The sequence below is a fragment of the Bubalus kerabau genome, chromosome 1 (assembly GCF_029407905.1).
Source record: "Bubalus kerabau isolate K-KA32 ecotype Philippines breed swamp buffalo chromosome 1, PCC_UOA_SB_1v2, whole genome shotgun sequence".
NCBI lineage: Eukaryota > Metazoa > Chordata > Mammalia > Artiodactyla > Bovidae > Bubalus > Bubalus kerabau.
The window spans coordinates 36,993,088-37,007,219 of NC_073624.1; the positions used below are offsets into that span (position 1 = coordinate 36,993,088).

Sequence of the window (14,132 nt, forward strand, 5' to 3'; positions counted from 1 at the left end):
TTCACTTGATTTATCATGTTTGGGAAACTGCTGAGTCATTTACTCTTTTCAGAAATCTTCCATATATGCACTCTGGAAGAAGAAAGAAAGCAGACAAAATGGGATGCTGCCCAAACTACCTCTGCACTAAACTGACCAGCTGTGGTTGTGCTCCATGTGTCAATATGAAGATCATTCTACAGAATATTAAATTTGAAAGAACCCTATATTTCTCAGTTTAGTTCAGTCGCTCAGTCATGCCCAACTCTTTGTGACCCCAGGGACTGCAGCACAGCGGGCTTCCTTGTCCATCACCAATTTGCAGAGCTTGCTCAAACTCATGTCCATCGAGTCGGTGATGCCATCCAACCATCTCATCCTCTGTCGTCCCCTTCTCCTCCTGCCTTCAATCTTCCCCAGCATCAGGGTCTTTTCAAATGAGTCAATTTTTTGCATCATGTAGCCAAAATATTGGAGTTTCAGCTTCAGCATCAGTCCTTCCAATGAATATTCAGGACTGATTTCCTTAGGGATTGACTGGTTGGATCTCCTTGCAGTCCAACAGGACTCTCAAGAGTCGTCTCCAACACCACAGTTCAGAAGCATCAATTCTTCGGCACTCAGCTTTCTTTATAGTCCAACTCTCACATCCATACATGACTACTGGAAAAGCCTTGACCTGATGGACCTTTGTCAGCCAAGTAATGTCTCTGCTTTTTAATATGCCATCTAGTTTGCTCATAGCTTTTCTTCCAAGGAGTAAGCATCTTTTAATTTCATGGCTGCAGTCACCATCTGCAGTGATTTTCAAGCCCAAGAAAATAAAGTCTCTCACTGTTTCCATTGTTTCCCCATCTATTTGCCATGAAGTGATGGGACTGGTTGCCATGATCTTAATTTTCTGAATGTTGAGTTTTAAGTCAGCATTTTCACCAGAAATCACTGGATTTCTAGTCTTGCTATTTATTCCTTCCTTTCTAACTATAATCTCATATAAGTGAATATAGAAAACTCATTGGTGTACCTTAAGATTTATATAAAATGTAATACTTGCTAACATTCTAAATGTCCATCACATTAAACTTGGAAGGATTCATTCTTACCTTATAGTTTATAACAACATAAAGATGAGAGTGTCCAGTAGGGAAGATATTCAGTCCAGCCTTTTTCAAAGCAATAATGAAAGAAACAGGAGTCATCCACTTTTCTTCCAAAATAGAAGAATGATTTTTGCTATTTACTTTGATTGAAGCTAACATGCAGAGGTTTTCCTAGTTTCAATAAGAAAAAAGAAGCTTTTATATAAGTAAGTTAAAGAAATTATTACCTCATTATCATTCCAGGTCCAGCTGTTAGGTTCTTTATACAAAACTATGGTTTTTCTAGTAATCATGTACAGATGTGAGAGTTGGACCATAAAGAAGGCTGAGCACTGAAGAATTAATGCTTTTCAACTATGGTGTTGGAGAATATTCTTGAGAGTCTCTTGGACAGCATGGAGATCAAACCAGTCAATCCTAAAGGAAATCAACCCTGAATATTCATTGGAAGGACTGAAGCTGAAGCTCCAGTACTCTGGCCACTTGAAGGGCCAGAGTGAAGGGCCAAGTCACTGGAAAAGATTGAGGACAGGAGGAGAAGGGGGAGACAGAGGATGAGATAATTAAATGGTATCACCAACTCGATATATATGAGTTTGAGCAAACTCTGGGAGATAGTGAAGGACAGGGCGTGTTGCAGTTCTTGGGTTTGCAAAGAGTTGGACACAACTTAGTGACTGAACAACAGGAACTATTTTTCTTTTTTAGAAAATCCTGTATTATCCTATATTAAAAAGAATGCAGGACAGACATATTTTAGGCTTGATCCAAAAGGTCCACCTCAAAGTTTCCATATTACCTTAACCAGTTTATCAACTTTTCTCAGGCTCATCTGAGCAATCCAAGGATCTCTTTGGTCGCCTACTTTATAAATTATGATCTAAGAATACTGCATGTGCTCCTGTTGAAGTAGAAGAGCTATTTGACAGCAACCATGTTGCAACTTTTAAAAAATCATAATTTTTTATATGTATAAAATTTTAACATGATAATGCAAAATTATTATCCAGTTTTAAAGTTTGAAAAGTGGTAATCTGAAGGTGTATAGAGTTCACATCTCTCCTCTGACCTTAAAAACCAAGTCTGATGATCTTCTAGCTTTTCTGCCACATTCATAAAGAATTTCAGGTTATATCTTTTTTTAAAAAAAATCTCTTTTTTAAAACAACTTTCATGGGGTATATTTTACATATCATAAAATTCACGCATCTCAAGTGCACAGTTCAGTGATTTTTTTTTTTGGTAACTTTGTTGACTGGTACAATTATCACCATAAATCAGTTTTAGAACATTTTCATCCCCTCAGTGAAATCCCTTATGCCTATTTATATCCATTCCCCACTTGAGCCTCAAGTAACCACTAAGTCTACTCATTGTCTTTAAATTTCAGACTGTAATTTCTTTTTTTTTAATTATGAAAGTATAATAACATATTTAGAGGAGATTTGGAAAATACAGAAGAAAGTTACATATTGTTCTACTATACATTAGTTATTTTTTTAAGTAGATAAATTAAGATTTTTAGTTGGAGTTTCAATATCAAACTCTTAAAAATTAATAGAAGAGACAGAAAAGTACAAACATATAGTAGGCCTGAAAAGCACCATGAACCAATTCAACATAATTAACAGTTATAAAATTTTCACACAATGCTGCTGCTGCTGCTAAGTCGCTTCAGTCATGTCCAACTCTGTGCGACCCCATAGGCGGCAGCCCAGTAGGCTCCTCTGTCCCTGGGATTCTCCAGGCAAGAATACTGGAGTGGGTTGCCATTTCCTTCAATAGTAGGATACAAATTCTATTCAAGTTCCCATAGACTACAAACTAGGAGACACTGCAACATAACCAGGAACATAAAATAAGGTACAAAAATTTCGTGGTCTACGGGTATTGAAATCAGAGTCAGACTCTGTAGCAATGGAGTTACTCAAAAGGGATTTCAAACGGCTGGGTGCTATCTTCCTGTGATAAGATCACTCTAGTGGACCAACACCTCTGAAAGTCATACTGCAACCATACTTAGAGTTTCACCAATTGCTCTATTCCTAGTAACTTTAGGGCACAAACTTATACTTTACTTTTACATGTTATTTCCTATATACTCAGTATTTTATTTAGAAACTACTGCTACTGCTAAGTCGCTTCAGTCGTGTCCGACTCTGTGCGACCCCATGACGGCAGCCCATCAGGCTCCACCGTCCCTGGGATTCTCCAGGCAAGAACACTGGAGTGGGTTGCCATTTCCTTCTCCAATGTATGAAAGTAAAAAGTGAAAGTGAAGTCGCTCAGTCGTGTCCGACTCTTAGCGACCCCAAGGACTGCAGCCTACCAGGCTCCTCCGTCCATGGGATTTTCCAGGCAAGAGTACCGGAGTGGGGTGCCAGCTCAAGGTATATTTTCAATATATTTATAAAAGACATATTTCAATATGTAAATCATCAGTGATTGACTGTTCTGACACACACTCTAATAGTCATCAAGAGATTTAACTCTTTGGTATGACTTGCTATAACAGTGGTTTACCTTGATTTGTATTTGAAGTTCAGTAAATACTGTAGTTACAGTCAGAAGTACTTTATTCACATCAAGTGGTCTTAGCTCCCATGACTGGTATGGCATATTAATATGGGCATCTTGAATTAAGGTAACAGGACAAAAAGTTTCCAGGTTGAATGTTACAAGTCTCTCTTCCGATTTGTAAGACACGTTGCTGATGCCATCAGTTTTCCACTGTTTACCTTTATAATTAGGATTAATAAGACATTAGTTCCATATTCTCCTCTGCAAAAATAAGATGAATGAAACCACTCCACTAACTTCAATATGTATAAATTGATTTTTCACACTGAGAATAGGATCACAACAACAAACCATCTTCACTGGAGTTTCTTCCTGTCTACAGGATCAAGTCCAGATTCCTCAGCATGGTCACAAGACTTTCAGAATGAAGCTCTGACTCGCATTTCTGGCTTCCTTCTTTGCTACTTCTCAGACTTCTTTCCAGTCACACTCTTCTTTTCTTCCCCAACAACATCATAAACCTGTAAGCCTCTGCACATGCAGTTCTTTCTTCCTAGAGAACATTTCCCTTCCTCTTTTAGAGAACCTCTCTTCATCTTTCTTTTTAAAGAACTTTAAAATTCTCCTATCTTGAGTATACAATTATTTTTAGTCAGTTTATCCAGTTTTGCAATCATCACCACCATTCAGTTTTAGAATATTATTATCCTCCCAATAAGATCTCTTATGTCTATTTATAGTTAATTCCCATTTGCATCACCAGCCCCAAGAAACTATTAATATACTTAAAGATCTGCCTTTTCTTAACTTTCATTAAACACAATCATATAATAAGTGGTCTTTTGTGTCTCTTACAGCTCAATAATAAAACATAACACAACTTAAAAATGGGCAAAAGATTTGAATAAACATTTCATCAAAGAAGCTACATGAAAGTATAGTAAATACATAAAAAAAGATGCTTAACATTACCATGCATTAGGGAAATACAAATTAAAACGATGAAAACCCATTTCACACCCACTAGGGTGGCTCTAATAAAAAAAAAATAGGTAATAACAAATGGAGGCAAGAATATGGAGAAATGGGGAACCTTGTGTTGTGGTTATAGCTCCTTTGAAAAACAACTTGGCAGTTTTTAAACAGTTGAACATCAATTTACTCTTCAACCCAGAAATTCCACTCCTACCAATATACCCAAGAGGAATGAAGACTTATGCCCACACAGAATATACTACATCAATGGTCTCTCAGTCTCTGAAGGACCTGCTCAGTATTCTATCCTAGGAGAAGCTGTCCTTAACACTCCAGATGGGACCCGGTCACTGCTCTGCTCTGTAGCACTTTCTTCTATCATATAGCCCCTTACTACTCTACCCCCTTGTGTATGGTATCTTTCCCTGTCTGCCTCTCCTACAACTTTGAAAATTCCTGGAAGAAGGAATCGTGTCTCATTTATCTCTTTCTTATTGTTTAGCATTTTATGAAAGGAATGAATCATTCTTTTCCTAGAACACCCTCTTCGTTTCCACTTGGCTTTCTTATCTTCTCACATGAAAGGTTCCACTGGCTATTTTTGACTTAAATTTTTTTTTAATTTTGCATGTATTTATTTGAAAATTTACTGGAAAAAAGAAATAAAACACTTTTAGGCATTAATTTTAAAGCATTCAATAAACAATAGTAGACAGGAATATATAATATTGTCCCTACACACTTAAACTCTCCTCCTATTGAGGCCATCCTCCTAATGAAAATTATCTTGGATAATGAATAAAGTAATAAATAATAAAGTAATTCCCAACCTCAGCTGTCATTCCCATCTCTCTCTAGTTTTCATCCCCATACACCTACTTTTTTTAAAAAACTTTTCAAAAAATTGGTGTATAGCTGCTTTACAGTGTTATATTAGTTCTATTTTTGACTCTTGAATTCAATATAATAAATAATTATATTAGAAAACTAAGTTATATATAGTTCCTCTTTCTGTTTTTACATTTACAAAATTATTTTAATTTATAACCATAAAAATTGTTGTTTAGTCGCTAAGTCAGGTCTAACTCCTGGTGACCCCATGGACTGTAGCCTGCCAGGCTCCTCTGTCCATGGGGTTCTCCTGGCAAGAATACTGGAGTGGGTTGCCATTTCCTTCTCCAGGGCATTTTCCTGTACCAAGGATTGAAACTCAGTCTTCTGCATTGGCAGGTGGATTCTTTACCAGGGAAACCATCGAGTTGTAGATTACTGCCATATAATTACTGCAATTAGAGTCAAATTTTACTTGTCGTATTTCCCTGAATCATGTGGGATAACTGATCTTGTCTAATTCTAATTTTAATTTGATAAATAAATATTTAGGAACATTACCATTAAAGGAAAGGAGAAGTGAAACCTCTAAAGCAACATGAAAGGAAAAAATTACCCAATGTTCATTTTGATATATTTTATGGTTTAATGTATTGATAGAAATATACTGTTTTTAAAACATAAACTATCTCTACACTAAAAATCTTGTGGTTATGTCTGTACAAGCAAAAATATAGTGTGTTGTAGCAACCATAAAAAAATTTAAAGTACAAAATAGTCTCTAAATTCTCTGCTCCCATAACTAAAGTAATAGCTCTGTGCTTTAGTTATCTTATTATCTAGACCTGTTATCTAGTATGTAAACCTTTTCACAAATAAATGGATGTAGAATAATTCACCTACATTAAAAACAAAGCTATTCAACTTTCATCTAAGAGTCCCCAGATTTGCATACATTAATTCACAAGACCAAGACCTTTCAAAGTTTAGCCTGCCAACCCCAAATCAGGTATTTGTTAATAATTGGTGAATGATTAACTTGTATTTGTTAACACTTCTGATTTATTGATATTTAACAATTTGAATAAGCAATAATTTCTCATGGTTCAACAGTTAAAAGTTATAGAGGCATAAAGTGGTTGGTTTTCCTCTTTCTCAGGTTTCCCATTTGCCCACTCCCCATCCTCAGTTGTTGTTTAGTTGCTAAGTCATGTCCAACTCTGCGAACCCATGGACTATAGCCTGCCAGGCTCCTCTGTCCATGGGATTTCCCAGGCAAGAACACCGGAGTGGGTTGCCATTTCCTTCTCCAGGGGATCTTCCCATCCTAGGGATTGAATCTGTGTCTCCTGCTTGGCAGGCGGGTTCTTTACCACTGAAGCCACCTGGGAAGACACCCATCCTCAGTACCTGGTTGTAATAAGCTTTGCAATTTATAAATCATTAACATTAAAATAATCACCCCAATCTGAATTATTTGGCCATTTCAAGAGAGAGTAGGCTCTTCATTTGTTTTTGATTTGCTATACTATTTGATATTTTTATTCATTTCCTTCTTTTTAAAAACATCCCTATTCATTTCCATCAAAAGGAAACAAAGACCCTACAATAGGCACAGAAATATGTATGATTAGAAACTCAGTTTACATTCTCCATTTCCTATTTTGATTTAAGGATTTATATTATTATACCTCTTTTCATTACATAATTATCAAAGCTGGTTAAGGCATCATTGTACCTTCAGCATCCCACCTTGCAACCATAGGATTCTCAAAGAAGATTACATTCTCATGAACTTCAAGCGTGACCTCTATGGGTGGAAAAACATTTTCTGCTTCAAGGTCTTCTGTAGTTTCTGGAGGATATGTATATTTCTGCAATCCCTCTTTGAGTATCTTTTAAAAATGACCAAGATAATACTAAGTTAGAAGCTGATTGGTAACAGTTTATGATGCAGAGTTATGCAGAGTAAGCTATATATGTTAAATAAACATTGAGTTTGGTCACATTTCACTATAGATTGACAAACAAAATGTCACAACAAAATTAAAGCTAATGATTGAGGGAAAAAAATCACTACATTTGAATGTAATTCAGAACTCTTTTATAGGCCAGATTCTAGGCTGGCTGGGACTTAACTATTCATTTTATTTCTCCAATAATTCTACGAGATATGTGTTGAACAGAGAAGATAACTGGGACTTAGAAAAATCAATTAATGTGCCAAAGATTACAAAATGACTTCAAGAAGGCACTAGAAGGCAAAAGTATTGGATTGGCCAAAAAGTTCATTTGGGTTTTCCCCTAACATCTTATATAAAGATCTGAACAACAAAATCTTAAAAGATTTGACCAACCCAGTAGATGTATAAGACCCCAAATCTCATGTTCCAGTAACTTGGTTAGGGTGTGTGGGTGAAGACAGAAAGAATAAGCAACCTTTTGAGAAGCGTGGAAATAAATGAATGAAATTAAAAATCATCATATTGCATACCTTAAACTTATGCAGTGTTATATATCAATTACATCTTTAAAAAACAGGGGGGTGGTGATGGGGAGAAAGTAAATTAAGCCAAGAGCAGATGTCTGTGGGATAAAGAAGATTTGTCTATTATCAGAATTTAGCAGAGATGGATCTAGGAAAGGGAAGATTACAAATGTTGCAAAACAGAGGAAAAACTGGTTGGGGAAAATTTCTAGAGGAAGTGTGAGATTATTTAAAAGGGACTTAGAAAATGAGGAAGGTCTCTTTGTTGCAGGAGAGAAAAATAAATGTGATGGAGAATACTCTGGGCTCAAATAGAGCACCTAGAGTAGTATCAGGATACCAGGACAAAATTCAGGAATTCAGGAACACCAGATCTTTGTATGCATCCTTGAAATTCCCAGTTCAGGCTTAGACCTTCCTATGGATAAAGAGTTTTGAAAGCCTACCTCCACCAAAGGGTGTCTTTTTGGACTCCACTCTGCCCTTCAGGTATTTCTGAGGTAGGGAAGGCTGATTCAAATAGATTCTTCAAAGTGGCTGCGTGCTAAGTCGCTTCAGTTACGTCTGACTCTTTGCAACCCTATGGACTATAGCCCGCCAGGCTCATCTGTCTATGGGACATCCCAGGCAAGGATACTGGAATGGGTTGACATGCCCTTTTCCAGGGAATCTTCCTGACACAGGGATCGAACCTGTCTCTCCTGAGTCTCTTGCATTTATGGCGGATTCTTTATTGCTGAGCCCCCGGGGAAGCCCCTCAGAGGGGCTACAAACCAAATTATCTCTCCGGGGTCAACCTAATAACTGCATTCTCATTTATGAGAAGGGGAAAGGAACAGCAATATTATCCCTAAGAGGGTAAAAATTAGTTTAGAGGGGTCATGAAAAAATTGTACTCTTTTAGGTATAAAACACAAATATACATACAGCATATGTAAGTATACATATGTACAGTATATGTAAATATACAGTATACATGTGGTATTAATACTTTATGGGGGACAGTTAGGAAAAAAGTCTACAAAGGCTCTTTGGAGGGGTGATAATGAAAAAAATAGATAAATACTACACTAATTCAAGAATGCCTATGCATAAAGAAGTTATGGCTTCTTCTAGGCTCCTCTGTCCATGGAGTTCTCCAGGCAAGAATACTGGAGTGGGTAGCCATTCCTTTCTCCAGGGGATTTTCCTGACCCAGGGATTGAACCCAGGTCTCCTGTGCTGCAAGCAGATTCTTTACCATAATGGGGTATTATCTGGGGTGTAGGCCACTAAAAATTAAATCAAGTCAATACTAGTGCAAATGTCACTACTTACTGAAACAAGAGCGAGAACTCCTTGAAAAATGATTGACAACTGCTACCATCAGTATCCTTGTTACTCAATGACTGCTATCTGTGCATCAATACCATTGGCATTGCCCACATCAGTGCTTTTCAAACTTTCATGTGCAGTTACTGTGCAGATTCGGTGGACCTGAGGTACAGTCCCAAATGATGCATTTCTAACAAGTTCTCAGCTGATACAGATGCTGCAGGTTCATGGACCACACTTGTATATCAAGAATGCAGACCAGTGGTTCTCAAACTTTAGGGTGTGTCTTGCTAAAACACAGACTGCTGAGTCTTAGCTCCAAACTTTCTGATTCAGTAGGACTGAGGTGGGGGCAATGGATTTGCATTTCTAGCAAATTCTCAGATGATGCCAAATGACGTTGAGGCTTCTGGTCAAGGGACCACATGCTGGGAACCACTGATTTAGACTAGAATCCACAAACTATGGTCCTTGGAAAATCTAGCCCCTACCAGTTTTTGTAAAATAAGTTTAACTGGAACACAGCCATGTCCATTCATTTACCAATGGCTACTTTAATGTTACAATGGCAGAGTTGAGGAGTTGCAGCAGAGCTGGTATGGCTCACAGAGCTGAAAATACTTACCACCTGGCCCTTTACAGAAAAAATTTGATGACCCCTGAAAATGACTGTCATTATTAAGGCCAAATTGGCATAATATACACAGAGTTACAGGTTTACAATTAAGTTAACATGTATGAATTCTAGTTTTAAAATCCATTATTATTTCAGATTCCTCTCCTTTAGTATCTGATTTTGATTCATAAATTCAAGACAATTTAAAATTACATTTTCCGCATTTGTGCCTGTTTAATAGGGTTAAATCATTTTAGGGTTAAATAGATGTTAAATCATTTCAGATAAAGTTAAAGCATGAGAAATTATTTTATGCATAAATTTTGATTCAAGAATCAACCTACTTCCACAATCATCCAGCCCTTCATTGGTTTACACTGTGGAGGAAGCTCCAAAATATCCAAGTGGTACACGCCACCCAGGGTTGTGAACTGGCATAAATCAACCTCATTTTCTTCAAGGAAATAGGGCTTTTCAGAAGCATTCTCTAACAGCAACTCCTGTGCTGAAATTCATCAGATTGATTGAGTTTCTAAACAGATCACAACATTTCTGTATTTTCTTAGTAGGGAAATGAAAGCATTCTAATACTGGAAAAGAAAATTTGTATTTAGCAACTACACATTTTCAGAATGTGGTTAATTCAAAATCATTCACTTCAAAGTGGGAATAGGCATGCATAATGTTAGGGTGCAGGGGAGGGCTCCATTTATATTTTTCATAGGTAAATTATCTCATAAGGATTACGGAAAAGTTATAATGATATAAACCTAGTTGACTGTTGACACAAAAGTGTGTTGGAAAAAGTGAAGTGGACAAGAAGTCTGTTATAAAAACTATGCTAAGAACTGTATAAAAAATACATTCCTAAGGAGTTTCTGGGAAAGAAGCAAAATGATAAAAGTTAATGAAAAAGATTACATAAATCTCAAACTACAAGTTCTGCAAACTAGACATCACTATCATCTTGACATTTAAAAACTGTATCCAATTGTTATTTGCCATGATAAGACTAAATACAAAAGTGTGAAGAAATTTCTAACTTCATGTGTGTGCTTATGAATGTTCAAGGCAACATTGCTTGTAATAATAAAAAAAATTAGAAATAACCTTATTTAAGTCCTTATTAATAGATGATAACGTCCCATAGCATTACATAGATACTTTAAAAAGTAAGGTTATCAATGTGTTCTGACTTAGAATAATGCTGAATATTATTCATTTAAGTAGAAAATGTATTGTGTTTTATGTGTGTATGTACAATCACAAATATTGTTAGGTGAAAAAAAAGTAACTTTCAATGAGAATATTCATATAACATGACCCGATGGTTTTATTTAAAATCAAAAAGAGAGAGATGGAGACAGAGTACAACAAATTCAAAAGAATTGTTAACACTGGTTATCTCAGTAGAGAGATGAGGAAAAATTTTCACTTTAAATATACTTCTGCAACATCTGAGTTGATTTTCTAATATCCTTGCGTTTCTTTTGTAAGCAGAAAATCCCAGTCAAGTTAAATTCTAAAAATGTGACTTGGAAGAATACCTGCTGAAACTGTTTCACTTAATAATTTCATCTCCATTTCATATTTTGTGGCTTCAGGTTCTTCCTGGACAGGACACTACAGAGAACACAAGGACAGACAGGGGTGATCGTCAGTGTCTGCCGGAGCCCAGATTCACTCTCTTCCTATTCTAGTTCCCACTAGGTTTCTGCTACCATATTTCCAGGACCCCAAACGGACACTTGCTCTGGTCTAAAATTGGACTCAAAAATAATACTTTAGAAATTAATTTAAATGAGAGCATATCTCCACAAACCTCACAAGGCCAGGAGCTAGTCGCTCAGATTCTCTGTGGAAAACCCCCAAGCACAAAACAGAGGGACTAGGAAGCCATGCAAGCTATACAAATATTATTTATATTGACATTTTGGTTTTAGCCAAGTTTTTGATTTTGCTTGATTTTGGCAATAAACTCTCTGAGTAATTCCAAAGCCTCTTTTTGGGTAAGCCTCTCAAGAAAATTAAAGATGCCATGCCCTAAGTAATGCAGAAGATATTATTATATTCTGGTATAGCAAAACAGAATACTACTGTACAAAAAGAGGACAGAGGAATTTAAATATGCCATGTGGCACAGTGGTAAAGAATTTGCCAGCCTATGCAGGAGATGTGGGTTTGATCCCTGGGTCAGAACGATCCCCTGGAGTAAGAAATGGCAACCCACTCCAATATTCCTGCTGGAAAATTCCATGGACAGAGGATCCTGGCAGGCTACAGTCCATGGGGTTGCAAAGAATCAGACATGACTGAGTGACTGAGCACACACGCATGCCATTAACTTACCTTTGTGAACTTAAGCAAGTCATTTAAGCATTACGAGTCACAAAGCCCTGATCTAACAACTGTGCACTAGACATATAATAGCTCTTGTAAACAATCCTAAGCTATTATCTTCATTTTACAAAAAGGGAACTGAAGCTTATGGGGATAACTGGTCTAAGGGTCCAATAAAATAATAAAAGTAAAGAATGTTGTACACTGTAAACACTAGATAAATGCAGTGCTACTATAAAACTTTAGCATGTGTGTGCTAATATTTGCAAATAGGAAGGATTATATCCAGAAAAATTCATTTGCCTTCAAACACCACCTGTCCTTTTGTACAGCAATAGAAGAACCTCATACCAGAATCCTAGTCAGAAGCTTAACATAAGTTAATCCCACCATGCTGCTCATCCTCATCTATCATACAAGGCCCAGTCCTTCTTAGTAGATGATTTTTTCTCTTACTCTCATCACTATATTTTTTGTATTTTCTTCTTGACCAGTTTTAACACCATGCATTCTCTGCCAACCTTTTCATCCGGCCTCTGACACTTCTCTTACTAACTCATTCATTCAATGAAGCTTTACTGAGTGCCTGAATTGTACAGGCAGCACTAGATACTAGGAGTAAAAAGAAAGAAAAAGCCAAGGTCTTTGCTTAAGGAGCTGCCAGTCTATTATGGAAGCAGGTCAACAAAGTGGGTGCTATAGTGCAGGAAGGGGTCCACAAGAGAAACACAAAGGCAGAGTGGTTAATTCTGTGGGAAAACAGTCTGTGGGTGGTAAAAATAGAAAACCCTACAGGAAGGTGGTAAAGTGTGAACTAAATCTTGAAAGATAATTAGGTCTTCTCAAAAATGGTGGGAGAGAATTCCAAGTATGAGTGAAGGCGGAAAGGTATGGAGCAAAACAGAGGGTTCCAAAGACCCCCAAGTGGTCAGGTATGGTTGGAATGAGACAGGCTAGGCGGGTAAAGATTTGAAGCTGGAGAGGCAAGGTCCAACTTGTGGAGAGCATTGGATGCCACTCCAAAGATTAGATTTTCTTCATGGGTAGAAGAGAGCCCCCAAAAGACTTACTAGGAAAGTAACACAGAAATGCATTTGGAAAGGGTTTTTTTTTGGTGGCCAGATGATGACGTATCACTTAGTAAAGAGTAGGGAATCCAGGGACTTTCTTGGTTGAGAATCTGTCTTGCATTGCAGGGAACATGGGTTTGATCCTTGGTCGGGGAACTAGGATCTCATATGATACAGAGAAACTAAGCCCCTGTGCTGTGGCTACTGAGACCGTGTGCTCTGGAGCCCGTGCCATGACTAGAGGGGCTGAGCACCACAACGAAAGATCCCACATGACGCAACCAAGACCTGATACAGCTAAATAAGTAAATAAAATAGAACAAACAAATAAATAACTATTCAGAATAGGAAGTCCAAGGTAAGAGGATCAGGGCACAAGTCAAGATAGATGCAATCAGGGTCATTAGAAGGAGGTTAGATGAGAGATGATGAGGAAGTAAATCTACATAGCTTGGATGGAGAATGGATATAGAAGACTGATTTTCAAATGCTTGGCTTAGGTAATAAGATAGATAGTGGTAACAATTATCAAGAAAAGAAAGAATTGCTTTGGGGGGAAAAAAGTAGTAAATCTGATTGTGGATATGTTGAATTTGAGATGCCCATGGGACATCTAAGTGGCCTTTGATATTCTCTACCATTAAAAAGCCAGCTGCATTTTTTTTCTTACAGGCAGGATTTTCTCTGACAACAGTATCAAAAGATATCAAACCAACAAGGGAGTCAGGCTTTCCAATTCACAGTTTCAAACATTTGAGAATTCTTCAGCATGTAGATCAGACTGGTTTTCTACCTTGCAGGGAGACCAAAGAATTTAGACCTTCTTAACAGAACCTTGATAACCACAGTACTTCAGTATGCAACAATAGGAATTTATCTGCATCTCTATCATCACACAA

At 37.1% G+C, this 14,132-nt stretch overlaps 1 protein-coding gene across 5 annotated transcripts in view; it reads right to left on the reverse strand.

The window, feature by feature from the left end:
- The window catches only part of DNAI7 (dynein axonemal intermediate chain 7), an 88,294-nt gene that overhangs the window by 3,429 nt on the left and 70,733 nt on the right, over positions 1-14,132 (reverse strand). For 4 of the 5 annotated variants that reach the window (XM_055572178.1, XM_055572168.1, XM_055572182.1 and 1 more), the window contains 5 exons: positions 11,371-11,446; positions 10,168-10,328; positions 7,144-7,300; positions 3,603-3,817; positions 1,083-1,250 (listed from right to left, as the gene is read on the reverse strand). In XM_055572178.1, the coding sequence (XP_055428153.1) occupies positions 1,083-1,250; positions 3,603-3,817; positions 7,144-7,300; positions 10,168-10,328; positions 11,371-11,446 (777 nt within the window). The remainder of the gene's footprint in view (positions 1-1,082; positions 1,251-3,602; positions 3,818-7,143; positions 7,301-10,167; positions 10,329-11,370; positions 11,447-14,132) is intronic. The other variant, XM_055572191.1, reaches the window with a different exon arrangement.